The sequence below is a fragment of the Bos taurus genome, chromosome 8 (genome assembly GCF_002263795.3).
Source record: "Bos taurus isolate L1 Dominette 01449 registration number 42190680 breed Hereford chromosome 8, ARS-UCD2.0, whole genome shotgun sequence".
NCBI classification, from domain to species: Eukaryota; Metazoa; Chordata; class Mammalia; order Artiodactyla; family Bovidae; genus Bos; species Bos taurus.
Genome location: NC_037335.1, coordinates 47,919,454 through 47,947,200, shown reverse-complemented (window position 1 = coordinate 47,947,200; position 27,747 = coordinate 47,919,454). Strand labels below are relative to the sequence as shown.

Here is a 27,747-nt window from a genome sequence, read left to right as displayed (position 1 = left end):
TCAAGTCATAATTAATAAAAAATGTTGGTTGACAACTATGCTGTGTCTCAGAACTGTCTTTAAGGTTTTATAATGAATTGTAATGAATATGAAGTTGGGTTCTTGCAGGGGATGCTGGGTACCATGGCAGCAGCCCTCATTGTAGGATGTCCTTGTTTTTCATCGCTGTTAGGTCTCTCTTAATGTATTCTTTGGAAAGCCTGGTCCCTGGTTTGAAGACTGTGAGCTAGATGGTGATAAGAACTCCATATTCCACGACATTGATGGCTCTGTGACGGGATACAAGGATGCTTATGTGGGAAGAATGGACAACTACCTGATCCGCCATCCAAGCTGTATAAACGTGACCAAATGGAATGCAGTGGTGTGCAGTGGGAGCTATGCCCAGGTAGGCCAGAATGCATTGTCTGATCCCCGCCCCCCAGCTCCTGACAGCACTGTTTCTGTGAGGAGTACTCTTCAGATCTTCTGGCTGATGGATACTTCTCAAAGCATGATATTCTTTTTTTTAAAGCGGTTAAAAAAAAGAAAAATTTCATTAGAAATCATAGACTCATAGAATTTGATTTAAAGTTCCCCCACTACAAACCAATTTAAAAGTGGAAAAGTGAGCCCAAGAGAAGTAGGATTAATTTGCACTTGGTTAAATATGGTTGGGAGATAGTTGGGGTGAGAAACCATATTTCCTGAGTCTTAGGCCAGGTTTTCTGGCCATGCTACAGCTATGCCCCCTGAGAAGGCATTTTATTCTTTGCTTTTAGGGTTACTGATGCTAAGTTGCTTCAGTTGTGTCCAACTGTTTGCGACCCTATGGACTGTAGCCCATCAGGCTCCTCTGTCCATGGGATTCTCCAGGCAAGAATATTGGATTGGGTTGCCATTTTCTCCTCCAGGGGATCTTCTCAACCTAGGGATTGAACCCGTGTCTCTTACAGCTCCTGTATTGGCAGGTGGGTTCTTTACCACGAGTGCTACCTGGGAAGCCCTTCAGAGTTATTATCTCTATTTATCTCTAAATTAGGGAATCTAGCTTGTGAGGCAGAATATCAGTAGGTCACATGGAAAGTAATATATTCTCAGAAACAGAGTTGGGAATTGGAAATAAGTGGACAAGGAAGGAATTCAAGGAAATTCTGCAAATCATAATGTATCTATGAAAATATGAAGGAGATGCTATAGATTGGGAAACACGTCTTTGAAAACATTAAGCTAGTGTGCATTTATTAACTGGATGCCAAGTATAAGAGGATGGAATACTTTGGGAGGTATAATGTTCAGAAAATAGATGCTGGAACTAGACCACATGGCTTTGAATCCTGGCTCTGTTATTTTCTTAAATACGAGATGCGTAAGTTAATTAGCTGCTCTGTGCCTCTGCACAGTGAGGATAATATTAGTTTCTTTCATATGTGGCTGTTGTGAAGATAGAATGCATGAGTACTGATAATACATTTCACCCATGGCCTGGCACATAGTGAAGTGCTTGCTGCAATTAGTATTATTTGAAGAACAGGGCTCTAAGTTGCAAAGATGATTTTAATAGTGACATTTTGGATGGATAGAAGATTGCAGAATGAAGGTACCAGTTGCCCAGAATTTTGAAGAGAGCAGAATTTTGTTTCCATATTTTAGACAATTACATAGTCATATTTAATAATAAATGTTGAGGGAGATAAAAGAATAAAGGAAAAGGATAACTGGAGCATGAGGAGGAGAATTAGAGGAAGAGCAAGGTATTCTCCAAGGCAGACTGGGCTCTGATAGTCTCAAAGGCAAGAAAGAAGCCTCACTTGCTGATGTGCTGCTGAATTCTCTTATTTGTAGGATGGGTTTTTCCTGGGGAAGGACCAGTTTGGTGATGGAGTACCTTTGCTGAACTCTGGCTACTTTACCCATCAAGTGTGTGTTTGTGGCGCCAGCTTTTCAATTTCTTGAGCCCCTGGAGTCTTATGGTTTCTGCCATTTAATAAGCCTTCTGTAGTGGGAGTTTCTTATAGCAGATTTCTTTATTAATCTTCAGACTTTGAATCATCATTGTTAAAGAATGCTATGATTCTTAAAAATAAAAAAACAGCTTCAAAAAGATTCTCATCAATAGACAAGACAAAGGGCTTAAGAGGGATAAAGATTAGAGAGATTTTTCTGGTTTATTTTAATGGAATACTAGCTTCTTTGTTGTGGGATTTCTCATCCCCATGGGAGCAAGAAGAATCATATTTGCCTGAGTTCCAGGAAGGACCAGGGAAGGATGGAGAATTAATTATAGTAAAAAATAAAGAAGAAAAGAATGTGGTTAAAAATGTGATTTATTTTTTCATTCATTTTATTCTTAACCAGATTTGCCCTCTAAAATTAAGTAGACTCATTAATGCCTAAGAAGATGTAGAAATTCGAGAATTAAAAATAAGAAGCTTTTAAATTCTTTAATAGCTACAGTTGTAGTTAAATTGCTAGCCATGTGTATTCAAAGGTACATGTATCTGTTTGTCTTTCTGAACCTGGTATGTACTCACTAATGAAGACTTTATATTTTATTTTAAATGTCTCCATAATTTGGATTTGATATACTTGAGAATGTGAACCTGATACTTCTGTCTTACAAAGCAAAGTATTAATTCTATTTTTTTGTTGTTTTTGTTTGTTTAATCCTGCCCATGAGGCTCTGGGAATGGTAAGATAGAAATTTTCTCCTGGGGATTTGAAATTTGGGCTGGGAGCCCAGATCTACAGCCATTTGTTGTTCCTTGGATGATATATAATACTGTACGTTTTTAGCAAAAATTAGAAACAAGTGGATCTCAAGATAGAATAATCATTATTTAGCTATTTGTAAATATTTTTAATGGAATGTCTGCTTTTCGCTGACCCAAGGATAAAGGTCCTCAAGAAGAAAGGTGGTATCATAAGGAGCATGCTGTGCTGTGCTGTGCTTAGCCGCTCAGCCGTGTCCGACTCTTTGCGACCCCATGGACTGTAGCCCGCCAGGCACCTCTGTCCATGGGAATTCTCCAGGCAAGAAGACTGGAGTGGGTTGCCATGCCCTTCTCCAGGGGATCTTCCCAATGCAGGGATTGAGCCCGGGTCTCCCACATTGCAGGCAGATTCTTTACTGACTGAGCCACCAGGGAAGCCCAAGAATACTGGAGTGGGTAGTCTGCCCTTTCTCCAGGGGATCTTCCTGACCCAGAAATTGAACCAGGGTCTCCTGCATTGCAGGCGAATTCTTTACCAGCTGAGCTATCAGGGAAGACCTCATAAGGAGCATGTGCCACCTCAAATCTTTGGATTTGGAAGAAGGCAGGTTATAGATATGTGTTTGGGGTTGGGTGTGTATTTTATTATATTTTATATATGACCTTTATATAACCTATTATTGGGTTGGCCAAAAAGTTCATTTGGGTTTTTCTGTTGCAACATAATGAAAAAACCCTGAGAGAACTTTTTGGTCAACCCAATGTAATGAAGTACAGGTCACATATAAACATTTAAATAAACAATAAGTAAATATAATATATTAAACATATATATTTAAATGAAGACAATCAGTCTCAAACTATGTATTTCCTATCTATATTTTAATCTTTACATGGTGTCATTAGAGAAGAGTTATATCAAAATAGTCAAACACAAATCAAAGTTAAGACTTCCTGGCTCAAAGAATTTATAATTAAGGAATCACTATGGACAAAACTGTGGAAAAGAGAAACAGAAAACAGAGAAGTTGTGTGGATTAAATGCAGCATTCTGCAGATGTTTCGATACTTCTGGGGAATTCTGTTACAGATGCAGATTTGTTTTAGGAAATTGTTCTGAGGTTGTTCCTTGGAGGATGCATTTGGGAAAGATTTTGTTTTGGTGTAGCATGGGGCCCAAATGCCACTGGAATAAACCCAGAGCTTTCAAATTTGCCTCAGTTTAATATGTTTTTCCAGTTTTTGCAGAACACTTTATAACTTTTTTTTTAATGGGTGAAAAATGACTTCTTGGGCTGATGCAGGTCATGGAAAATCGAAAGCCAAAGCTCTAAGATATTTTAAATTTCCACCTCTTATTTCAGAGGAAAGCCTTTCAGATTTAACTAGAGGGTATCAGTTTTCACATTAATTTACTAATTTTTTATATGTGTGTACTTCAGATTGAGGGATTTCTTTGACAAGCTATGTAAACCACAAAGGTTTTATATTCTGATGAATAAGCTGGCCTGTTGTGGAAGAGATGATGAAGATCTTGGCTAGCAGAACACATGGTCTGTTTTTACCATTTCAGTTTAAGTAGGCTTCATTGTAAGTGGAGCTTAGGATGAAGTTGGCTACTACTCATTTTTGTCTGGCACAGATCATAGAATCTCTCTTTTGAAAGTAGAGACACTTGACTTTTGCTGGAAATGTTTTTTTTTTAGCTATTTAAATTTTCATTCTCTTTTCTTTAATTCTTAATTATTTTTTGAAGGTCTATGTGCAGACATGGAGCACTCCGAATCTGACTATGACCATCACACGAGATGAGTATCCAGACTACCCTATGGTGCTCCGAGGAATTAACCAGAAGGCAGCTTTCTCACAGTACCAGCCTGTGATCATGCTGGAGAAGGGCTACACCATCCACTGGAATGGGCCAGCACCCAAGATTGCTTTTCTATACCTCATAAACTTCAACAAGTATGCTTTTGTTACCGTTATTTCAAATAGTTGAGCAAGTAGTAATTTAGTGGAGAGAAATAATAGCCGATCTCCTTTGTAGCAAGTAAAGAATGCCGGCTTTACGTACTTTGTTCCTCCTGTGGAAAGGCTATATATGTTATATTGATGGACTTAAGGGATTATATAGGTTAAATCCTCTCCTTTTAAAAGCATGTATTTTTCTCTATGGCCAAGGTATTTTGTGCAGAAAGCCATTTAAGATTTTTTTTTTTTTTTTTGCTGTGCCACGTGGCTTTTCTGTGGAAATGTGGGATCTTAGTTCCTCCCCAGGGACCGAACCTGGGCCCTCAGCACTGGTGAGAGCACCAGTCTTAACCACTGGCCTGGCAGAGAATTCCCCAACAGTAGATTTTAATACTGTATGCTGAATACTTGAATTCTCCGTAGCTGGGATAGGAAGACATTTTTATCTGGTGTTCCAGCTGAGCACTTGGTTACCTAGAAAGTAAAAAAGTTTTTGAGGCCAAATTTAGACTTGACAGAAGAGAGTGGTATGATTGATTATTCATGTCATCAGTGGGCACGGAGTGGAAAATTGTGGCATGAATGCCAGATACTTTGCACCTCTGCCTGTATGTGAAAGCATCTTTCTATTTCCTCTTGACTTCTCAATTGTCTGCTCTCATAGTATTACTTTTTTTTTATAGTATCACTTTTAATCAAGACCTCTGTTTATTTATTTAATTAATTTATTATTTAATTTATTTAAATGTTTACTGTGTGCCAGTTGATATAAGGATGACCAAGAGAAATACTTGTCCTTTAGAAACTCACAGTATACAGGTAGAATAAAATTTAAGTAAATAAGCCAGTACTATTATTTTAATGGACAAAGGATAAGAGCAATTATTCTGCATAAGGGAGTTGGGCCAGGCTACACTGAGGAAGTGACAGTAAGTGATCATTTTGTTACAAAAGCAGCAGAGTCGGTAAAGGGCTAGTTCTGCTCAAAGACTGATGTATTTATTGATTGCGGTGGGAGCCTAGGTTAGGGGAGTGATAGAGATGAGACTAGAAACCAGAGCTGGGACTATCTAGATATGTGTGGTGGTTAAACCATGGGACTCCATGAAACTGCTCAGATATGTCCCTGAAAAATTGAAATGGTTTGTTTACCTGATTGATCATAAACCTTGACTTGTCAGAACTCTCTTAAAGTACTAACTGAAATGAACAGAAATGGACATAGATCATATAGGAATTCGCCTCTAAGTAGGGCACTTTAAAGAGTGGCTGAACATACTGTAGATGCTCTTATTCTGAGATGTTAGGCCTCTGGCATATGCTCTAAACTGAACCACTACTGTTTTCCTGTAATACTTGTTGCTGCCAAAGAACTGCACCTTCACTTACTAAGTCAACCAAGACAGAAAAGGAAAACAAACTCTCAGGACTCATCTTTGGCTCTTTCTTTTCTCTCATTTCTCCATCCTATTAGTGGCCAAGCCTGGTTGGTCCTGTCTCCTTAATATTGTTCAAATCTCTTCACTCTTGCCACCCTCACTGCTTATGACTGAGTCATTATCATCTCACCTAGATCCCTGCAGCAGCCTCCTACTCGGTCTCCCCGTCTCCCCCCACTTCCAATCCTTGGCCCACATTGTGTCCAGGGTGTAGTTCTTTTTAAAAGCCAGTCTGATCATATCACTCCCGTCTGTGAGCTACCTAGAAGTCAATGAAAGAACAAATGATTGTCAGAGAGGGTGGGGGATACATGCCAAAGAGTGATCAGCAGTCCAAAAAGTTATAGCTGGCAGATTGTGAACCTGAGGGTGAGATATTACAGTCAAAAGGTAAACAGGGTTCTGTACATACCAAGCATAATTTTTTGAATAAATACTGAGCAAGTAAAAAACATTTTAAAGTGAAAAAAGGGCTGAGCCAGAAGTTTCAAAACTCCATATGGGCTTGAAATTCAGTCAGACTTTCCTTGTTTAATCATCTAAAAGTTTGTAAAAATTATATCATGGGCAGAGGCAAGAGGAGATGTAAGTTTTTTTTTCCCATGTTTAAGATAATTACAGAGAGATCATGGATTTTGTCATAGTGGCACTTTTGAAAACAACAGTTTAAAAGATATAAATCTATACTTATTGCACAAACTAAGAAAATGCAGAAAAACATAAAGAAAATTGCAATAACCTATAATTCTTCTAATCAAAGTAAGGCATTATAAATGTGTATAGGGTTCTCGTCTCTTTCCACCCTCAAAGGTTCTCTGAGTATATCTCATACCAAAATGTGTTTAACTATTCCATTCCCCCGTGAACATTTAGATTGTTTTTCTCCTGTCCCTCCTCTCCTTTTAGTATTACAAATAATACTGGATAGAACATTTTTCTTATTATTTTTGGTCTGTATTTCTAATTCTTTAGTGGGATTACTGAATGAAATTTGTGTGAACACTTTTAAACCCTTATTACATATTGTGGTAAAATTCTTTAGAATGATTAAAAAGTTCTGGAAATGAGTAGTGGTGATGGTTGTACAACCTTGTGAATGTACGTAATGCCACTAAACTGTAAAGTTAAAAATGTCTAACATGGCAAATTTTGTACTTCACCACAATTTAAAGAACATCAGAAAAAAGCAAATGATAAAAAAAGGAGAAATATTTTTAATGGTTTTCGAAGAGTATTAATTTTATATCCAAGAACATTAGGTAAGAAAAAACACTATTGCAATTTGGTAATATTATCAAAGACTTAAAAAATGCATATACCTTTGTCTCTAACAATTCTAAGGCTTCCCTGGTGGCTCAGTGGGAAAGAATCTGCCCACCAAGCAGGAACTGTGGGTTTGATCCCTGGGTTGGGAAGATCCTCTGGAGAAGGAAATGGCAACCCACTCCAGTATTCTTGCCTGCAAAATCCCACGAACAGAGGAGCCTGGTGGGTTACAGATACAACTTAGTGACTGAACAATAACAAAAACAGCAACTGGCAATTTTGCCACTAGGAATTTATCTTGCTGCTGCTAAGTTGCTTCAGTCGTGTCCGACTCTGTGTGACCCCATAGACGGCAGCCCATCAGGCTCCCCTGTCCCTGGGATTCTCCAGGCAAGAACACTGGAGTGGGTTGCCATTTCCTTCTCCAATGCATGAAAGTGAAAAGTGAAAAGTGAAAGTGAAGTCGCTCAGTCGTGTCCGACTCTTAGCGACCCCACGGACAGCAGCCCACCAGGCTCCTCCGTCCATGGGATTTTCCAGGCAAGAGTACTGGAGTGGGGTGCCATTGCCTTCTCCAGGAATTTATCCTAGTGTTATTATAAAAGATACAAATATATTTATGAATAAAAAAATCCTTTGGAAAACTTAGCAGCGTACATTTCCACAATCAGGCTATTAGTGTTTATTCCATCTTAGTGTACCCATTCCCAACCATCTCATTTAATTTTATTATCTGCTTACAGTATCTGAGTACATTTTATCCAACATCTATTCACATTCTCTGAAATCTTGTTGCAAACAAGATTTTTCTAAGCCATATCATTGTAAATATACGATGAGAGAAATCTGGGTAACGTGGAAAGGTGGATAACTTATGTGTGTTAGGGTTCAGGACTTTCATTGTTAGTGGCTCCATACACAGTAGAAATTTAAGAAGGAGAAGATCATGGCTGAAATTTACATATGCTGTAATACTCAAAGGATATTGGCTCAAATGTGGACTTGTGTTTTTATTGTCTCTCCTTTATAGGAATGACTGGATTCGAGTTGGTCTCTGCTATCCATCAAACACAAGTTTTCAGGTTACCTTTGGCTTTTTACAGCGGCATAATGGCTCATTATCCAAAATGGAAGAGTATGAGCCTGTGCATTCGCTGGAGGAATTGCAGAAGAAGCAGTCTGAGAGGAAATTCTATTTTGACTCCAGCACGGGGTAATTCAGGGCAACCCATGAACGAAAATTTTTGCTGTTTTTCTTTAATGGTGAAATTACTAGTTCTTCAGTGTAACTAAGAATAGGCTGTGATGTGACGGCTAGTTAGAAAAGCAGCTGATGTGGGTAATTCTCTGCTTATCACCATTAGAGGTTTAAGAAGAACTAGAATGACTCATAATTACAGTTGGCAATAGGAATCGAGTGAGATGTTTGCCGTATACCTATTAAGGCAATTTAGAGAGAAAAATTATCCTTGTCAATAAAGAACCAGTAGGCCCAGTTGAAAATTAAAATAATGTTTTCCATAACAACTCTAAAGATGATTATTTCCATATGATATAGTTCATATTTTAGCAAAAGCTCATTTTTCTCTTCCTTTAAGGCTATCTCTCAAGTTGACCTTGGGTTTAAAAAAAAAACAAAACGCACTGTGTAACCATGGCATATTTGCTTTCAACTTTCTCTAGGCTGCATCTTTCCACTTTTTAATTCTAATCCTGTTCACCTGGGGTCCTGTTGGCTTTGTCTGCTTTTATCCAGTTACAGTCTCTCAGCCTTTGGGTTATGGTAGGCTTGATCTCCTGTACTCTTCCAGAAAGTAGCATGCTCCTCCAATATCCATTCCTTAAGCTGACATTTCTACTCCATACCATTGTCTAGGTACTATAAAGATACTCATGTAAATAAGATGCATTTCTTCTGCAAATTCACTGTCCACTGAAGGATGTGGGCATGTAAAGCAAGTAGTTAGAAGGTGAAAGGTTTAAATGCTGTAAGTCCTATAGCATGCCTTTTGAGATAATCTGCAAGTTCAGCCTTGGGTGGTCAGTGACACCCACGAGGGTAACATTGGGGCTAACTCTTGAGGAGTGAGTAGGAGGAGACGAGTAAGTGTTCCAAGAACAGTATGGATAAATGCATGGAGGCATGAAAAACATGGCATGACATGTTTGGGGAAAGAAAATTTTGGACTGAAGAGAAGGGTGGCAGGACTGACTGTGGGGGAATGAGGTTGGAGTTCACTCAATTGTCTTGTTAGCCTTTGGGTAAGAAGCAACTCATTTGCCCTCCAGGGCTGGTGCAGCAGCCAGTGTGATTAGCTTAAACCCTTTAGTATCATTTTCTCTTACTTTTAATTTCTAATTAACCTTTAAAAATCTAGTTGGAGTTTTATTCTATAGATGACAGAACAGCTACATTCCCAGTTGATCTTCTGCAAAAATAAATGTAAGGCCCAAATTTGTAAGGACAGTCTGGTAATCACAAATTAATGATTAATATGTACAATGATAGGAAATATTGCTTCATCTGGGTATTTCTAGAACCTTTCAGCCTTTGAGGTTCAAATTCTTTTTAATTCTGTTCATTTTGATGGTTTTAATTATATATCAAAAGGCACATGCCTAATTAGATCCCTGTCATTCCTTATGTATATGTTAAAATTACTAGATGTTGGAACAGTGGCTGATTTTCACCTCATAATCTCAACGTTGTATTGTTTGTTGACTTCATTTTAAAATGTGAACTTGTGAACTCCAGTAATCAATCACAGTTGATCAAGTCATTTTTGGAATCTTGACTTCCTTTGGTTTAGAAGGCCTAGGTTTGCTGACAAGACATTGGACTGCTGCCTAGAAGTTGCTTTTCCATTCATTTTGGAGGAGAATTCAGACTGGGTAGGACTGATCATTTCACTTGATTTTGGCCAAAGTATAGACAGAAGGACTCCAGGCCCATCTGCTCTTAGTATACATCACAGAAATTGATTTGAGACCATATCTTGGCCTTAAACAAACCAGTCTCAAAGTTGCTGTTTTTATTATTCCAGTTTTGTGCCTTAAAACAGAATAATGTATAAACTAAAAGAAAAAGAAAGAAAGAATAAACCACCCTAATTTACCGAATTCTAAACTCAACATAAGTATTAGTTTTCCAAGGAATTTTTGAGCCAAGCCAAATTCCATTTTCCCAAATTACCTATTGAGGTTATTCAAACCAGAAATTTACTTTGATACTGTCCATAATGACGGAATCAGATTTTCATGATATTTTCTGAAGTGGAATTGTGTTTGACTTAGAACCCTATGAGGACAGAAAGGAAAGAGAAGCAACTTTATTAGTTTTATAAGTTATTTTCCTTTTGAGAAAAAAATTACTTTATTGGAGGAATATCCCCACTGGCCATGAGTTAATTTGAAAAGTTTTTGAAAGTCAAAATCTAATACCCTTTGGACTGGTCTGTTTTGTGCAGGTTGCTGTTTCTGTATCTTAAAGCCAAAAGCCACAGGGATGGTCACAGTTACTGTTCATCTCAGGGATGCGAAAGAGTCAAGATCCAGGCAGCAACAGACTCAAAAGACATCAGTAACTGCATGGCCAAAGCATATCCCCGGTATTACAGAAAGCCATCAGCCCTCAAGTCGATGCCGTCCATGCTCAAAGGACTCTGTCAAGGCTGTGGAACCCGTCAGGTAAAACAAGGAATAAAAGTGGGCTTTGGTCCAAGAGAAAAAGTCAAAAGGTTCTGTGCAGTCAGCACATTCCCCCCCCACCCCGAAACATCTGTGCTGCCCATTTATTTTATTTTTAAATTTATTTTTAATTGGAAGATAATTGTTTTACAATATTGTGTTGGTTTCTGCCATACATCAGTGTGAATCAGCCATAAGTATACACATGTCCCCTTCCTCCTGAACCTCCCTCCCACCTTTCACCCCATCTCACCCCCTAGGTTGTCACAGAGCACCTGATTTGAGCTACCTACATCATATAGCAAATTCCCACTGGCTATCTATTTTACGTATGGTAATTTATGTTGCTATCCTACTGTCGATTTGTCCTCCTTCCCCCACAGTGTCCACAAATCTTTTTTCTATGTCTGCATCTCCGTTGTTGCTCTGCAGATGGATTCATCAATACCATCTTTCCAGGTTCCATATATATGCATTAATATACAACATTTGTTTTTCTCTTTCTGACTTCATTCTGTATAATAGGCTGTAGGTTCATCCACCTCATTAGAACTGACTCAAATGCATTCCTTTTTATGACTAAAATTCCATTGTATATATGTACCACAGCTTCTTTATCCATTCAAGCTGATGGACATCTAGGTTGCTTCCGTGTCCTAGTTACTGTAAATAGTGCTGCAGTGAACATTGTGAAAAAGAATGTGTGTCTTTTTCAGTTATGGTTTCCTCAGGGTATATGCCCAGTAGTGGAATTGTTGGGTCATGTGGTAGTTTTATTTCTAGTTTTTTAAGGAACCTGCATACTGTTCTCCATAGTGGCTGTATCGTTTACATTCTCACCAGCAGTGCAAGCACCAGGGCTTCCTTTGTGGCTCAGATGTTAAAGCATCCACCTGCAATGCAGGAGACCTTGGTTCGATCCCTGGATTGGGAAGATCCCCTGCAGAAGGGCATGGCAACCCACTCCAGAATTCTTGCCTGGGGAATCCCCATGGACAGAGAAGCCTAGCGGGCTACAGTCCATGGGGTTGCAAAGAGTAGGACACAACTGAGTAGCTAAGCACAGCACAACAATGCAAGACGATTCCCTTTTCTCCACACCCTCTCCAGCATTTATTGTTTGTAAAATCATAAATTTTTTGTTGATGTTTGCTGCCAGTTTATAAATATTGAATGGTTTCTCCTGAATTTTGGCCCACTCTAGAATTTAATGATCATAAGAAGCAAACCAGTCCAAATTTATAATAAAATCAGTCAAAGTGTATTTACACATCAGTTTGCCCTGGGTCATTATGGATTTATTGGTTGTCATCTTTTCTTTCTCAGCTGTGATTCCAGTACATTATCACTATTATGTATACATGTCAGTGATGTGGAAATATCTGTTTTCTTGGCAGTGTGAAATTTATCTTCAGAAAAGGCATTCATGGAAATTGTTTCCTTTAAGATGAAAAACTATTAATTTGAAGCATATGCTATTATGTTTACCTATAATTAAAAGTACAAACTGACTTTGGCTAGAAGTGAAGTGCTTCCTGTGACATATTCTTAATGAGACAGTCTTCTAGATCTTGAGAAAACTTGGCAGTGAAAGTAAATCCAAAGTATGAGCTAAAATCAGGCATGGGAAACCCCATAGGAAGTCACATTGATTCCAGGAGAAAAAGAAGTACAGAATCAATATTGCCCTAATTAATATTTAACCTATATATAAACAAATATGGGTCAAGAGGAATGGTTCTCAACTTGTGGTCCCCAGACCAGCAGCATCAGCATCACCTGGGAACTTGTGAAAAATTCGAACTCTTGGGGCCCACCCAGTTCTACCCAATCAGAAACTTAAGGAGTGGGGCTTATGGTCTTTGCTTTAACAGGCCCTGCAGGTGATTCTGATAAATGTTCACATTTTAGTTTCATGGGCCTGGAGGAGTTTTTAAAAAAAGTTCTTACTGCCACAGAAATGCATACTGTAATCAGTTCAGTTCAGTTCAGTCACTCAGTCGTGTCCAACTCTTTGCGACCCCATGAATTGCAGCACGCCAGGCCTCCCTGTCCATCACCAACTCCCAGAGTTCACCCAGACTCATGTCCATCGAGTTGGTAATGCCATCCAGCCATCTCATCCTCTGTCGTCCCCTTCTCCTCCTGCCCCCAATCCCTCCCAGCATCAGAGTCTTTTCCAATGAGTCAACTCTTCACATGAGGTGGCCAAAGTATTGGAGTTTCAGCTTTACCATCAGTCCTTCCAAAGAACATCCAGGACTGATCTCTTTTAATAAGAGGGAGAAAACCTCTAAATATTTCTTTTATTTCTTATTTCTAATTTTTCTTGTTTCTGTCTGTTGGTGGCAGTAAGAACAGGGAAAGGAAGGGGGATTTATGCTTCCTGTTGTGATATAGGATGATTATTTTTCTGGTGACAACTCACTATCATGGTCTTGGTTTCTTATACTCTTGAGCCACCTCTATACTCCAGTTCAACTAAACTAACCAACAGACCAAAAAATAAACCAGGTATATAAATAAGCTTATATGAATCCTTGCCTGTCCTGTGTAATGTTTTGACTGTTAAAGTGAAATTGTCAGATAATCTTTGTGGAGAAGTAAATTTTCCAGCCTAATTCTCAAGTTGAATTTGTTAAGAAAGTCCTTCATTACTGAGAAGACTTCAAATAATTTATACTTGTTGTAAGAAATACTAGAATTTGTAAAGATAACTTAATCATCTTCGAAACTATTCTAGGCCTATCTTGTTAAATGGTTCCATGCATTGATGTTTAGCATTCTTTATTTTTGGGCTTAAAACATTGATCAGAATTCATTTCTTAAAAATGTATTGACTACTGACCTGGCAGTTGAGAAGTATTTGAAGTGTCTATGGACACCACTTTTACTTGGAAATTTGAGGAGAATTTTTGTTTTAATGTCAAAAACACATGTAAATTAGAGATAAGTAGGAAAATTCGCAAGAATTTTTGACGTCAGACCTGAGACTTCAAAAAATGTTCAGCTTCTGGATGCTTAATATAATGATTATCTGCGCTTGCCATGATTATTTATTCTTGTTGACATTGATTTATAAGAATATACATATATATATATATTTTTTTTTTTTTTTAATTTTTTAAAATTTTTTGACAGTACCACATGGCTTGTGGGATCTTAGTTCCCTGACCAGGAATTGAACTCAGTCCAAGGTAGTAAAAGTGCTAAGTCCTAACCACTGGACTGCCAGGGAATTCCTTGGTACATATACTTTCAAGTGTTAAATTGTGTGAAGAGTTGAGTGCTTTTAATTGAGAAGATAGCCTTTAGGGAGGAGGTAGATGGTGGGATTTGGAGGCTGGAAGTGGTTTGAAGTAGAAAGGAAAATGGAAGGGCGTTCTTGGGGAAGGAACAGCATCTGAAAAGGCAAGTGGCAGAAGAATGGAAAACTGAGAGAACTGCCCTGCATGTTGAATGTGGATAGTGGGAAATAGAATAGAATAGTGGCTCTATTTGTGGAACATTTTGCAGGTCAGGTAGAGGAATTTAAATAAAATTGGTGATGTACAAGTCCCCTAAAAGTTTTTAAACAGAGTAATCCTTGTCATCTATACTTCTTTCCTCAATACTGGAGTGACTGAGTCACAGTTGAGGATAACTGGTTTGAAAAGAGCCTTCAAAAAGATTTGTAACTTTTTTGCATGAAATGTTTACAAAGATTTAGATACAGAGCATATTTATATAGTCATTTAGAGAGCTATCTTATTAACAAGATTGCAATGACTTGAAACTGGGATTGCTCTAGAAAATGAGGCATATACCATTCATGTATGGATGTGAGAGCTGGACTGTGAAGAAAGCTGAGCACTGAAGAATTGATGCTTTTGAACTGTAGTGTTGGAGAAGACTCTTGAGAGTCCCTTGGCCTGCAAGGAGATCCAACCAGTCCATTCTGAAGGAGATCAGCCCTGGGATTTCTTTGGAAGGAATGATGCTAAAGCTGAAACTCCAGTACTTTGGCCACCTCATGCGAAGAGTTGACTCATTGGAAAAGACTCTGATGCTGGGAGGGATTGGGGGCAGGAGGAGAAGGGGACGACAGAGGATGAGATGGCTGGATGGCATCACCGACTCGATGGACGTGAGTCTGAGTGAACTCCGGGAGTTGGTGATGGACAGGGAGGCCTGGCGTGCTGCGATTCATGGGGTCGCAAAGAGTTGGACACGACTGAGCGACTGAACTGAACTGAACTGAACCATTCTCCTATTAAAGCTTAAATCAAAAAATAAAATTCCAGGTCATGAAATACGTACAGAAAGTTCAGAGGAAAAAAAACAAAAAAACCATTCACTGGCTTTGATATAGTTGAGTTTATTTTGAAGGATCTTTTTGGAAGGTTAACATAGATATGGAACTTCTTCCCCTTGTAGGTGGTGTTCACAAGTGATCCTCATATAAGCTACCTCCCTGTGCAATTCCGGTCACCCAGTCAAGCAGAGATTCAGCGTGGAGATGCGTCTGTTATTTCTGTGAGTACCATCTGCTGTGTGCACTGCCTCAGCTTCTCACTTTTTCATTCTGTCCTGGTAACATGAATTATCTCTGACAACATTCACTTGTTTCTAATCACATTTTTATTGTTTGTAGTGAGCTATACAACAGAGGTATAAATACTCCTAAACATATGTATTTTTAAATAAATGAAATTTATTAAATTTTTTTTCTCAGTTAAGTTTATTGATTACTTTTAGGCAAATGTTAAAATTATTCAGGTGACCCAGATTCCTTTTCTATAGGAGAAAAGGTATTTTTGGTTTAAAAAATTGTCATTGGTAATCAATATGTAGAAAATTGTTTTTAACCTCAGTTTTTGAAACTTAAAGAAGCTCCCCAGTTATTTGTTTAAAATATGGAAGTTGAAGATTTTAAAATCTCCTCAGCCTCTTATATTGAGATTGCTTGCCTCCCAGTTTTTCAGATAAGGAAGGTGACAATGCAAAGTGTTAACTGTCTTTAAGTAGGTTAATGGAAGTATAAACGTTAGCCTGAGTGTCAATATTGGAATTTGGCCTAAAAGCCAAGTTTGCCAGCAAGGTTAATCAGCTCTAGGAGTGAAAGTGAAAGTCACTCAGTCGTGTCTGACTCTTCGAGACCCCATGGACTATACAGTCCATGGAATTCTCCAGGCCAGAATGCTGGAGTGGGTAGCCATCCCCTTCTCCAGGGGATCTTCTGAACCCAGGGATCAAACCCAGGTCTCTCGCATTGCAGGCGGATTCTTTAGCAGCTGAGCCACCAGGGAAGCCCAAGAATACTGGACTGGGTAGCCTATCCCTTCTCCAGCAGATCTTTGGAACCCAGGAATTGAAACGGGGTCTCCTTCATTGCAGGCGGATTCTTTACCAACTTAGCTCTCAGGGAAGCCCGCTTTAGGCATGTGGCCTGTCCCAAACTGAGTTGACCAGAGTGCATCTGTATAAAGGGCTCTTTGGGTAGGAGGTATCTAGCCGACTGATACCCAGCCAGGGCCTGGGCTTAGTCTCATGTGGTCTCTTTGGGAGAGAGTGGTGGACAACACATTTACAAATTCACATATATGTGAAAACTTAAATCTTTTTTTTTTTCTCTCTCAATCTCTTTTATTATGTTAAAGTACACATAACATAAAATTTACCATCCTAACCATTTTTAAGTATATAGTTCAGTGGTATGAAATACATTCATAATATTGTGTGGCCATCACCATTATCCACCACCAGAACTTAACTCTAAATTAAGAACTTTTTAATAATTTTGAATTAAAAATACCCCTACTTAAGATGAGGAAGGTGAAACGCAGAGTTATTAATCATCAGGCATAAAGTTTCAGTTGAGTAAAATACTACATAAACTCTCAAAATCTGTTTTACAGCATTTTCCCTGTAATCAGTAATAATATATTGTCTACTTAAAATATTTAAGAGGATGGATTTCATGTTAGTGTTCTTACCACAATTAGAAAGAAAGGAGGGAAGAAAGGAAAAGAAAGAAAGATCCTTACTTAAATATAACTCCAAGGTTTCTCACGTATATATACCTATTGCTCTATGTTAGCATGTCTTCATTTTGTAGTATGTTCATGATGGAGGAGCCTAGTGGGCTGCAGTCCATGGGGTCGCTAAGAGTCGGGCACGACTGAGCGACTTCACTGTCACTTTTCACTTTCATGCATTGGAGAAGGAAATGGCAACCCACTCCAGTGATCTTGCCTGGAGAATCCCAGGGACGGCAGAGCCTGGTGGGCTGCCCTCTATGGGGTCACACAGAGTCGGACACGACTGAAGTGACTTAGCAGCAGCAGCATGATGTAGGAAGTTTGTTAGCTCAACATCTCAATAAAGTCAGCAGTGTGAGGAACCCATCCCAGCCTCCTTGTGTGGAATCTGGTGGGTGTCAGTTGCAAAGGGATGCCACTGGGTGCTGAGTCTCTGCTCTACTAGCTTACTAGGTAATTAAACAAGATAAGGTATTGCCCAGACAATCTCAGGTAGGGTATTCCTTTGGGTGTGCAGACATTGTTTGACTCCATTGCTGGAGTCACTGCATGTCTGGGACCCTAAAAGAGGTCACAGAGGACTGTGTTTTGTCATGTTTACCTCCACTACTTTTCACATGTATTACATGAAAAGTCTTTGCTGGACGTGGCCTTGCTTTAGTTTTTATGGAAAATTTTGTGTTTCTTTTAAGCAGCAGGTTTTTGGAGGTAATTTTCAATCGGACAGTTTGAGTGTGTTAAAGATCATGATTTTTTTTTTTTAATCAAATGTGTCTCAGTTCTAAGTATTTGGATTTTAAAAAATGGGTCACTTTCAGTCTTTCTAAATATAGAATGGCACTATATATTAAGCACTTCTAGAATTATTCTCTGGACTAGAGCAGTTTAAATACAGGCAAATAGCCATTTTGAATTCCTGTGAGATCATTAGTGATTAGAAATACAATTTAAGTATAACTTCTTCAAGTGAGGACAGGTGTAATGAAGAGAGCATCTCTCCTTTGTTAACTTTTAACATAGTTTATAATTTTACACATTTTAAAGAGAATCAGTGCCTATGGCGTAGTGTTAAATCATTTTTCAGTCAAGATTTTTTTCTTTCCTTTTTTGGTTGAGGAATTTATGAGATTTGGGTATATCTGGAATTCCTTTTTCTTGAAAATGTCTCGAGCCATTAATTTAAAGAGAACGACTGGAACTTTCAGTTCACAGTAATTATTTGAACAAGATATCACTACCCGTGGCTTAAATCCTGGTAAAATTTCCTGTTTTCCATTTTGATTTGAAAGGAGACCTATATATGGAACAATGCAGATGAAACTATCTGCCTCCTCTGATGTTTCAAACCTAAACTCTGACGGGGCGGGAGTTTATGTGGGTTAAGGAAGTCTATCTCTCTACTTACCTACCTATACGACTAGATACCTATTGTATACAGTTATATATTTTTTTCCTGAGCCAATGTGACAACATCTGAGCTTCAGTATAGAGGCCGTCACCTGATCACTGAGTTGGAAACTGACCCCAGTGAGAGAGTATGTATATAAGAATGAAAGCCCTGAACCTGCAGAGTCATCCTACTCAGCTGAGTGTAGGCTGCCATGTCTTGCTTAGAGCATCTTATCCAATCAGTAAAGACCAGTCAAGGTAAAAGCCTATGAAAACACAGACTCAATTTCAAATATTGGCAGAGGAAGAGTGATGGAACATGCAGTTTGAGTTTTGGAATTATTACTTTTGATTCTTGGGTTTAGAAGACAGAGGGAAAGGGGCTAGAAAGATACTGAAATGGTGATGACAGCAGAGGACGATCTTGTGTTCTCAGATCAACGGCACCGACTTTCCCTTACGAAGTGTGGGCGTCCTCCTCCTGATTGTGGATGCCTGCAGTGTTCCCTTCCGGTTGACTGAAAAAAAGATTTTCTCTTTCACTGATGTCAGTCGCATGGAAGAATACTTAAAAACAAGCATCCCTCCAAGGTAGGTGAAGCTCTTGCCCTGTATAAGGGATAAGATACCTTAAGGATGACACCTGGCTCACTCTGAGTTTTGGCTTGTCTACTTCTTTTTTACTCTGGGTATTTAGGATTCTTGAAGGATGGATACTCATTCTTTTCCCAGTTTCAGGTTGATGCCTGTGTGATCTAAGTTGCTTATCATTGATAAGTGAGGACTTGGATGTTAGAAGAGTTTGCAAATGATGGGAAGGTTCTTGGAAGGAGGAAAAGCTCAACATTTTGGATCGTTCCTATCCCACTTCTTAGTATTAAGCTGATCTACATTGTACCCAACTCTCTCAGAAGGCTCAGTATCATTTTAAAACAATTTTATTGAGTTTTGCCTTTGTAACAGTCTATCCTGCTGATGAACCCTTGGACAGCATTGGGCTATGACTCTGGTATAGGAAGTTGCCATCTGGGTCACTTGGAATTGACTGGAAAGGACTAAATTGATTTTTTAAGTAGATGAGTGTGTGATCTCTTTTTTAAGAGCCCTAAGAGTCGGGCACGACTGAATGACTTCACTTTCACTTTTCACTTTCCTGCACTGGAAAAGGAAATGACAACCCGCTCCAGTGTTCTTAGTGTCTGAACAGAGGTGCACCTTGCTGTATTTGTGTTAGGCAGACCCTGACTGGAGGCAAGAAGATAAATTCAGTCCCCTTTCTGCCCCCTTTGCTTTGCTGCGGACATTGATTTACACACAGGCTTTCATTTAATGAAGCCCCAAAGTGAGGAACATAGGCTTCCCGCAAAGTCCTATGTAGCTTTTGAATCATCATCAACTGATCTGGTCAATTCCGCTCCTTAAACTTTAAAGAACCAGATCTCAACAAGTCCCGTAAAGTCATTATATTCTTTGAGTGTAACATTCTTTGTGTACATATAGCTCTATCTTCTGGTTTAATACATTTGTAGGTATTTACTTTGCAAGGCCTCAATTTTCTTTATGTATCTAAAGATTTTTTTCCCTAATGTTGGAAAATAAACACAGTCAGTCACTTCACCTAAAACAATCTGGAACATAAAGCTCACTACAGATGTTTAGAGCAACACAATAGTCATGCAAGGCACCCAATATATTAAGAAAAGAAATGCTTTATTAAAGGATATATGATAAGAGTAAAAGGAGGGGCTCTCCCTGCTTCTGGATGGAAAAGTTAATACTGTAAAGATGTTCAGTTCAGTTCAGTCACTCAGTCATGTCTGACTCTTTGCAACCCCATGAATTGCAGCACGCCAGGCCTCCCTGTCCATCACCAACTCCTGGAGTTTACTGAAACTCACGTCCATCAAGTCGGTGATGCCATCCAGCCATCTCATCCTCTGTCGTCCCCTTCTCCTCCTGCCCCCAATCCCTCCTAGCATCAGGGTCTTTTCCAATGAGTCAACTCTTCACATGAGGTGGCCAAAGTACTGGAGTTTCAGCTTTAGCATCATTCCTTCCAAAGAAATCCCAGGGCTGATCTCCTTTTGAATGGACTGGTTGGATCTCCTTGCAGGCCAAGGGACTCTCAAGAGTCTTCTCCAACACCACAGTTCAAAAGCATCAATTGTTCGGCGCTCAGCTTTCTTCACAGTCCAACTCTCACTAGTTTTCCCTGTATTTAGAGACCTCCTTGTAACAGAAACGTTAAGATCTAGGTGCAGAATTGAAGTGGACCCTTGTGACAGCAAGGATGAAAAGGCATGTGGAGTGCTTTTTGTTTTTTGAGTTCTGCTTTTATCTAGTATATACTTCAGAAAGGTACTCAGTGAACACATGCTGAATTACTGAAACTTGCTCTGATTTTCTAACTTTTACAGGTCAGTTGTCCTGTTGAGCACAAGAGGACAGATAAAGCAGTTCAATATTTCGGATTCATTAGTACCTCTGGGATTAGCCAAGCCAGCCAATCTTTATAACAAAGGTTTGTATCTGTATTCTTCCATAAAAAGTTTTTAGGAGAGCAGCAACATATACATTTTTATGGTGGAGTGTAGGTATCAGCCTGCTTTCATGAGCTTGTTAGGCTGGGGTGGGTATTATGAAGTAATTTCTAAATCAGGAGACAGTGTTAGAGGAAGTGTGTTGGGATGTAGTTTGTTATTTGGGGCAGGAGGTGGGTGGTAAGAGTTCATTCTCTGACGTAAGGAAGTATAGTTTTTTTGTTGTTTTTTGTTTCGCTCACCTCCACCTCACCTTTCACATTATCTTGCCTGAAACTAGTACAGATACAAATTGAACTTTGTTTTTTTTCTTTTAAAGGGAGTACCATATTTTTGGGATTCAATGGAAACTTTAAACCATCCTGGACTAAGCTGTATACCAGCCCTGCTAGACAGGGCCTCGGGCTGCTTGAACAATTCATACCTTTGCAGCTGGACGAATATGGTTGTCACAGAGCTGACACTATCCGCCGAAGAGACCTGGAGCTGTTGAAGCAAACTTCAAAGGCACATTAGAGATTTAACTGTAACTTAAGTGCTGGGGGATAAAATGTGAACTAACTTATTTAATTTATGGCATTTTAAAATGACACTGTTAACCCAATGGAACCATTTTCCTGTTTGAGGCAGAAAGGGGAGAAAAGTAAGAGTTTAAAGTGATCGCTTGAATACCAGCTCATGCACCTTCTAGTTGTACAAAATGTTAAAGAATTTATATGTATTTGTTAGGCTGGTATATTTCAGAGATCAGTTCTCTTATCCCTCACATCCCACTCCTGTGTTTTGTAGTGACCATAAGCAGTGCTTCACCTTTTGTACAAAATGGGATGTTGTGAGGGAAGGGGAGCTTCTGAGAGTCAGCCTGAGTCCTTGAGAGGACCAGCTCTTGTAGCACCTTGGATACTTGAAGTCTGATGTTCACTTGTGTCGTTGACTTTGGGTCAGCAGTTGACCTGGGTGGCTGGCATGTTCAGGAATGCCTTGGTCCCTGATTCCAGGCAGCCTTTGAGGATTTTGTATGATACTGAATGATGGAGTTTTAAGTGGCAACTCAGGCCCAGCTCATGCCCTTTTTTGCTTGGACATGTGCTATTTTTATTCATTTGTATATTGATTCCTTCTAAGGATTCAACTTTAAAACAGCAAGTATTATTGGGAAAAAAAGGGCTTTTATGGGTTCGACATCCCTTTAATCTGTGACCATTGGGCAAAAATTGGACCCGCACCTTGGTCTGATGTTGGTGGGACCATTTTTGCAGCTTTAATCCTTAGCCTGTTTGACTGTATATTTGTATTTAAAATGCAAGAGCTGAGCTAAATATTTACATTTTTTTAAAAAAGAAGCAGGCCATTTTCCTGAACTATTAACTTGTGTCATTTCAACTTGCACAGAGGAAGTCTGTTCTTGGAGTACTCCTGCACTCGTGTGGATTTTTTTAAAAAAGCTTCTCTGCTCACCAACCTGGCAGGACAATTGCAAAAAACTTAATGATACCCCAAAATATTGTACTCAGGGAGAGGAAAAACAGGAGAACCTTTTAAGGGCCAGAATCAAGGAGAGAATATTCAGAAACAAACCTCTTTTTAGCCTTAGAGGAGTCCATCACTCTTAAGTAAATCATTAGAGCCCACTGAAAAAAAGGCACTGTGATGCCCTATTTTTCTTCCTACTGGGTGTGTGCATCTCCTGCCAGTGAGGACTGCATGTGGCTAAAGGAGATTGGTGCCAAAGCCAGGGTGTCACTACACCAAGAGGAAAGAGGTGTTGAAACACTTTTATCTTTTCCTAAACCCACCCACAATGTAACGTGGGGATGGCCACAGCAAGGAACATGGTCAGGCTGACTTTGGCAATGAGTACAGACAAATTCACTCTTCTCTATCAAGAGCAACAGCTAACAGCCTGTCCTTTTGTGCCCAAAAGAAACTGCAGAGCGGCTCTGTGACTATTTCCATTACTTTACAAAATATGCTACCTCAGAGTGCTACCGATAAACCTTTCTAACTGTAAGTACTCTTGTTAAAAGAGTACGTGTCTTAATCAAAGTTTAGGTTTTGGGGTGTTTTTTTTGTACATTGATGAATGAAATCTTACCTATTAAATATATTATTGGATCATGGTTCCTCAAGGTGATTAAAGTTTGTTTGTGTGTGTGTGTGTTTTTTAATGACAAATATCTTTTATGTGTGATTTTTAGAGTTTGGCTCTTTAAAGATTTGAAGAGGATATGTAAGTTCTAAAGCACTCAGTTTTTCTGATTGATATGCTAATGGTCAGGGCCCAATTTAAATAAAATAAAAATATGTGTGCATGTATTTTTTCATGTATGTGTGTGACTATCTATCTAGCAAGAAATTTTTTTTTTTTCCATTCCATATCCCATCTGTAAAGAAGCTATGGGCAGAAATAATGAAGAAATTTTCATCCACTAGGTAGATTTTGTAAGACTAAGTAACTTCAGAAGGCCGGTGCAGAGGTTCTTAACTTTGGCTGCGCATTGGAGAAAGCTTGGGAGCTTTAAAAGCTAAGATGGCCTGGTCTGTTCCCTCCACTCCAGCTCCTGCTTCACATTTAATTGGTGTGGGGTGCAGCCTGGCCATTGGAATTTTTTTAAAAGCTCTCTGGTGATGCTAATAACATGTAGCCAGGGTTAGGTATCACTGCACTAATATAATAGGCCCACTGTTTAACTTCAGTCTATAATTTTTTGTGTGATAAAAACAAAATTATAATTATCTATTTTTATTTGTGATTCCTATATTGCTTATGGAACTCCCAGCCCTAAACAAAACATTTTGCTATTGTCTGAACTTTCAGATAGTGTTTTTAGTCCTTAGTTGTCTCAAATTGTTAAATTGGTTATCAAAGCTGATATACACATTTCAGGCCGTTGGGAGCTTGCAGTCTGTTTTATTTCTACTGGGAAAATGTGTTCAAAGGTGATTTATAAGTTCATAAGCATTTTCCATCAGGTGAGGCAGTTGGTTGAGTTCCAGAAATGTGGCCGTCCACGAATTGGCCAGCTGATGAGAAACACAGGGCCTTCTCATATATCGACAGACTTGGGTTTTAAGTCTTTCCTGTGAGATTTCTCCCTCTCCACCTGAATCAGCATGTTGTATATTATCTTCAGAGGCTGGAAGAGAGTGCTTGTGAGAAGATGAAAGGCAGGCTCATGGTCTTACAGAACAGGACTCCAAAGCAGCCACTAAACTGATGTTTAGACCTGAGCGTGGGGAGGAGGTTTATGACTCCTCTGTTCTCCAGCTCCATCAGAAGAGAACATATCCTTGTACCATTAGATGGAATATTTGGTTTGGAGGAGGGGTGGGCAATGCAGTGATGGATAGAGGCTTGAATGCTTCAGATAACTTAAGTTTTCATTCCTTAAGGGATGAAGTAATGTTTGGATAAGTCCAGTTGAAAGGCATTTCAGTAAGCAGGTATGCACTTAATTTAAGTGTGTGTGTGTGTTTTTAAGTTGGTTGTAGTAGGTAAGTACTTAAATTCCATTGTGACAGTGTTTGTTGATTTCATGATGTGTGGTTGGAGTTTACCCTCCAGAATTCTTGTTTGGCTTTCAGATACTTGTGAAATCAAGTTTAATAACCTGAGAAATTCCCCTAGAAGTGAACACCATGAATGGGAGTAATTGGGTAACAGATTTGTATATTTATGGTTAGTCTTAACTCAGTAATAATCCAGACTTTTAGAAATATGAGTGCAAACTCTGGACTGGAGCTCATTTTCAACAAAAGGGAGGGAAAAAAGTTAAGAAAAGGCATCGCCAGCCCCTTGCTCACAAATAACAAAATGCTGTTTACTTTATGCTGGATTCTTGGCATCATTTGTAAGATTGAAGGTTTTATTCAAATTTATCTTCGATAAGAGAGAGAAGCTGAAAAAAAGGATGCTAGTTAGGCCTTGGTGTTGTAGGGAAGGGCACACAACACTGCTTTTTTATGACAAAATTAAAGAATGACTGATTGAACTATGAAGATTTCTGAATGAGGAACTGTGCCCCACAGGGCATCCAAAAATATCAGCCATAGCAATATCCGAAAATCCAGCAAATAGTGGGTCAGAAAACAACTTCATAGATTCATTTAAAATTTTTTTCTAACATGAACATTGTAATTAGCCTGGTTATGAAAGTAATAACAGATTTAAGATTTGTCCTCAGAAAAACTTAGACTTTTTCATCAAAATTGGTAAGTCAAGAACTGGAAAACTAACCTGTCGAACAAACCTGTCCCCTTGACTGGTTTTGTACTAATTTTGAGCTAAGAATGGTTTCATATCTTCAAATATAACACGTTAGAAAAAGTCAAAAGAAGAGTTATATTTTATGATGTGAAATTATGTATAATTTATATTTTGGTATCCATTAATAAAGTCTTATTGGAGGACAGTCATGTTCATTTTGTTACATATTGAGTATAGCTTGCATATGGCAATGGCATGTTTGAGTAGTTGCCCAGAGACCATGGCCTGCAAAGCTGAAAATATTTACAGGCATGCCTTGTTTTATTGTGCTTCACTTTATTGCATTTCCCATATATGTTTTTTTTTTTTTTAACAAATTGAAGGTGTGTGGCAATACTGCATGGAGCAAGTCTATTGGTACCATTTTTCTAGTAGCATTTACTCACTTGGGTTTCACATTTTGGTAATTCTTGAAACATTTCTAACTTTTTCTAACAAATTATATTTGTTATCATCTGTGATCCGTGATCTTTGATGTTACCACTGGAAAAGGATTACAGTACTCCCTGAAGCCTCAGATGTTGATTAGCATTTTTTAGCAATGAAGTTTTTAAATTAATAAATGAACATAGTAATGCTGTTACCCACTTAATATACAACAGTATAGTGTAAACTTTTGTATGCACTAGTAAAAAAATTTGTGTGACTTGCTTTATGGTGATATTGTTTTATCACAGTGATCTGGAACCAGACTGGAAGTATCTCTGAGGTATGTCTGAACTGTATTCCTTTACTGAAAGAGTTTGCTGACCCTTGATCTTGGTGTAGAGTATACTGGTGTTCATTGTACTGTTCTTGGAAACTTCCTAAGGCTTGAGAATTTTTAAAACAAAATTAAGGGAAAAATCTTCATCAGAATCACCTGAGGTACTCGATGAACCTGCAAAATCCCAGGCTCCAACTCAGACTGGAGAATTGGCATTCTTGGGAATTGCAGCTGGAAATACAATTGTATAACACGCTTCTTGGGGGACTTCTCCGGTGGTCCAGTGATTGAGAGTCTGAGCTTCCAGTACAGGGGGCACTGGTTCAATCCCTAGTTGAGGAACTGGAACCCCACATGCCGCACAGCACAGCCAAAAAATTAAATATAATAGTAACAATAAAAACAAGCTCCCCAGGTGTTTCTTATGAGCACTAACATTCGAGAACCCCATAACAAGTAGTAAACCCCTGTTATCGCTCTCTCTCTTTTCCTTTAATAGAGGATACAGCTGAACAAATGTGTTTTTTTTTTTTTAAACTCTGACAGCTCCATCTACACTGTCTTTGGTGACTAATACAGGGCAGAACTGGTGCACAACACAGTATGTGGTTGTTTCTGGGGCAAAGGTTTGGAGCCTGTAATAAAGTCTCTTCACTGCCTGAAATTCTCACTGTTAGAATTATTCCTTTGACTAAAATTACTTCTAGAAAGAAATCCCAGCCACCCTTGAAAGTTCTTTTTATTATTTTAAGAAGTCTAAAGGGAAATGTACAATAAGCTACAATCAGGCTGCATGACTAACAAAAACATAAGTTTCTTTGCTTTTGGATGGAACTGTATTCATCCTAGTTATCCCACATTTATCAAAGTGCTGATTGGCAATTGCAGGTCTATTTTTTTTTAAGGTAGAATGAATTATTTCATATAAGCAAGTTGCTTTGTACACAAAAGCCTCTTAATACATGAGCTTCATGGAGAGGTTTTGGAGACGGTTGGATGGATTTGAGGGGTCCTTACCAGGAAGGAGGGTAATATACTCTCTGGGAGGGCATAGAAGGTTTATCTTGTTCCACCTTCTCCCACCAGCTTTCATTGATCATAACACCCAGTTCCTGAGGGAGGAAGGCTTTGGTCAGATAGGTTTCTGATGTGGGAGAATTTAAGATCTTCAAACTTGGGAGACAAGGGGCATCATTAGTTCCAATATGGGTGAGAGAAGAAGGGAGTTCTGACAGGGGAAAGACCATGCCAGAACTTGTTGCCTCTTTCAAAATTATGCATGTAGCAGTCTTCTCAGGAAAACAGCTCAGTGAATAATGGATTCCAGACAGAGTGACGTGTCTGATAGGGTTCACTGTTGAAGGTATGGTGGGTGTTTTATCTGATGCCACTAAGGCTCTTACCAGCTGTGTTTCTTCAAACTGTTTCCTAATCCTGATCCTCAGCCTTTTCATCTATTAAGTGGAATCACTAATAGTTTTGTAAAATTACAGAGGGGATCAACTAAGAGTAGTCAACAAACCTACGTGTTTTATTTACAAAGAAAATCAGATTTCCAGACGATTTGTTATCTGAAAACTAGGTTTGTCTCTTGTTGGGTATTAAGCTGAAGGACACAACCAAGCTACAGATTGGGAGAATGAAAATTTATTACATGTGATGAGTAAGAAGAACACCAGGGGTCTTTCCCAAAGCAGTGTCTCCTGGAACAGCAAAACTGAAGTTTTAAGCTAAGGGTACAAGTACAGTCATGAAGGGGCTTGGCTGCA

The 27,747-nt window shown here is 38.9% G+C and overlaps 1 protein-coding gene across 3 annotated transcripts in view; it reads left to right on the top strand.

Moving 5' to 3' along the window:
* CEMIP2 (cell migration inducing hyaluronidase 2) overlaps positions 1–23,321 on the top strand; it is an 82,059-nt gene extending 58,738 nt beyond the window's left edge. The window contains exons 17-24 of one of the 3 annotated variants that reach the window (XM_005210029.5): positions 173–388; positions 4,450–4,658; positions 8,400–8,582; positions 10,837–11,056; positions 15,473–15,571; positions 18,902–19,056; positions 20,883–20,986; positions 21,325–23,321. In XM_005210029.5, coding sequence (XP_005210086.1) covers positions 173–388; positions 4,450–4,658; positions 8,400–8,582; positions 10,837–11,056; positions 15,473–15,571; positions 18,902–19,056; positions 20,883–20,986; positions 21,325–21,521 — 1,383 coding nt within the window. In that variant the 3' untranslated portion in view covers positions 21,522–23,321. Of the gene's footprint in view, positions 1–172; positions 389–4,449; positions 4,659–8,399; positions 8,583–10,836; positions 11,057–15,472; positions 15,572–18,901; positions 19,057–20,882; positions 20,987–21,324 lie in introns of those variants that run through there. The other 2 variants (NM_001192415.1, XM_059889077.1) reach the window with 2 other exon arrangements.
* The last annotated feature ends 4,426 nt before the right edge of the window (positions 23,322–27,747 follow it).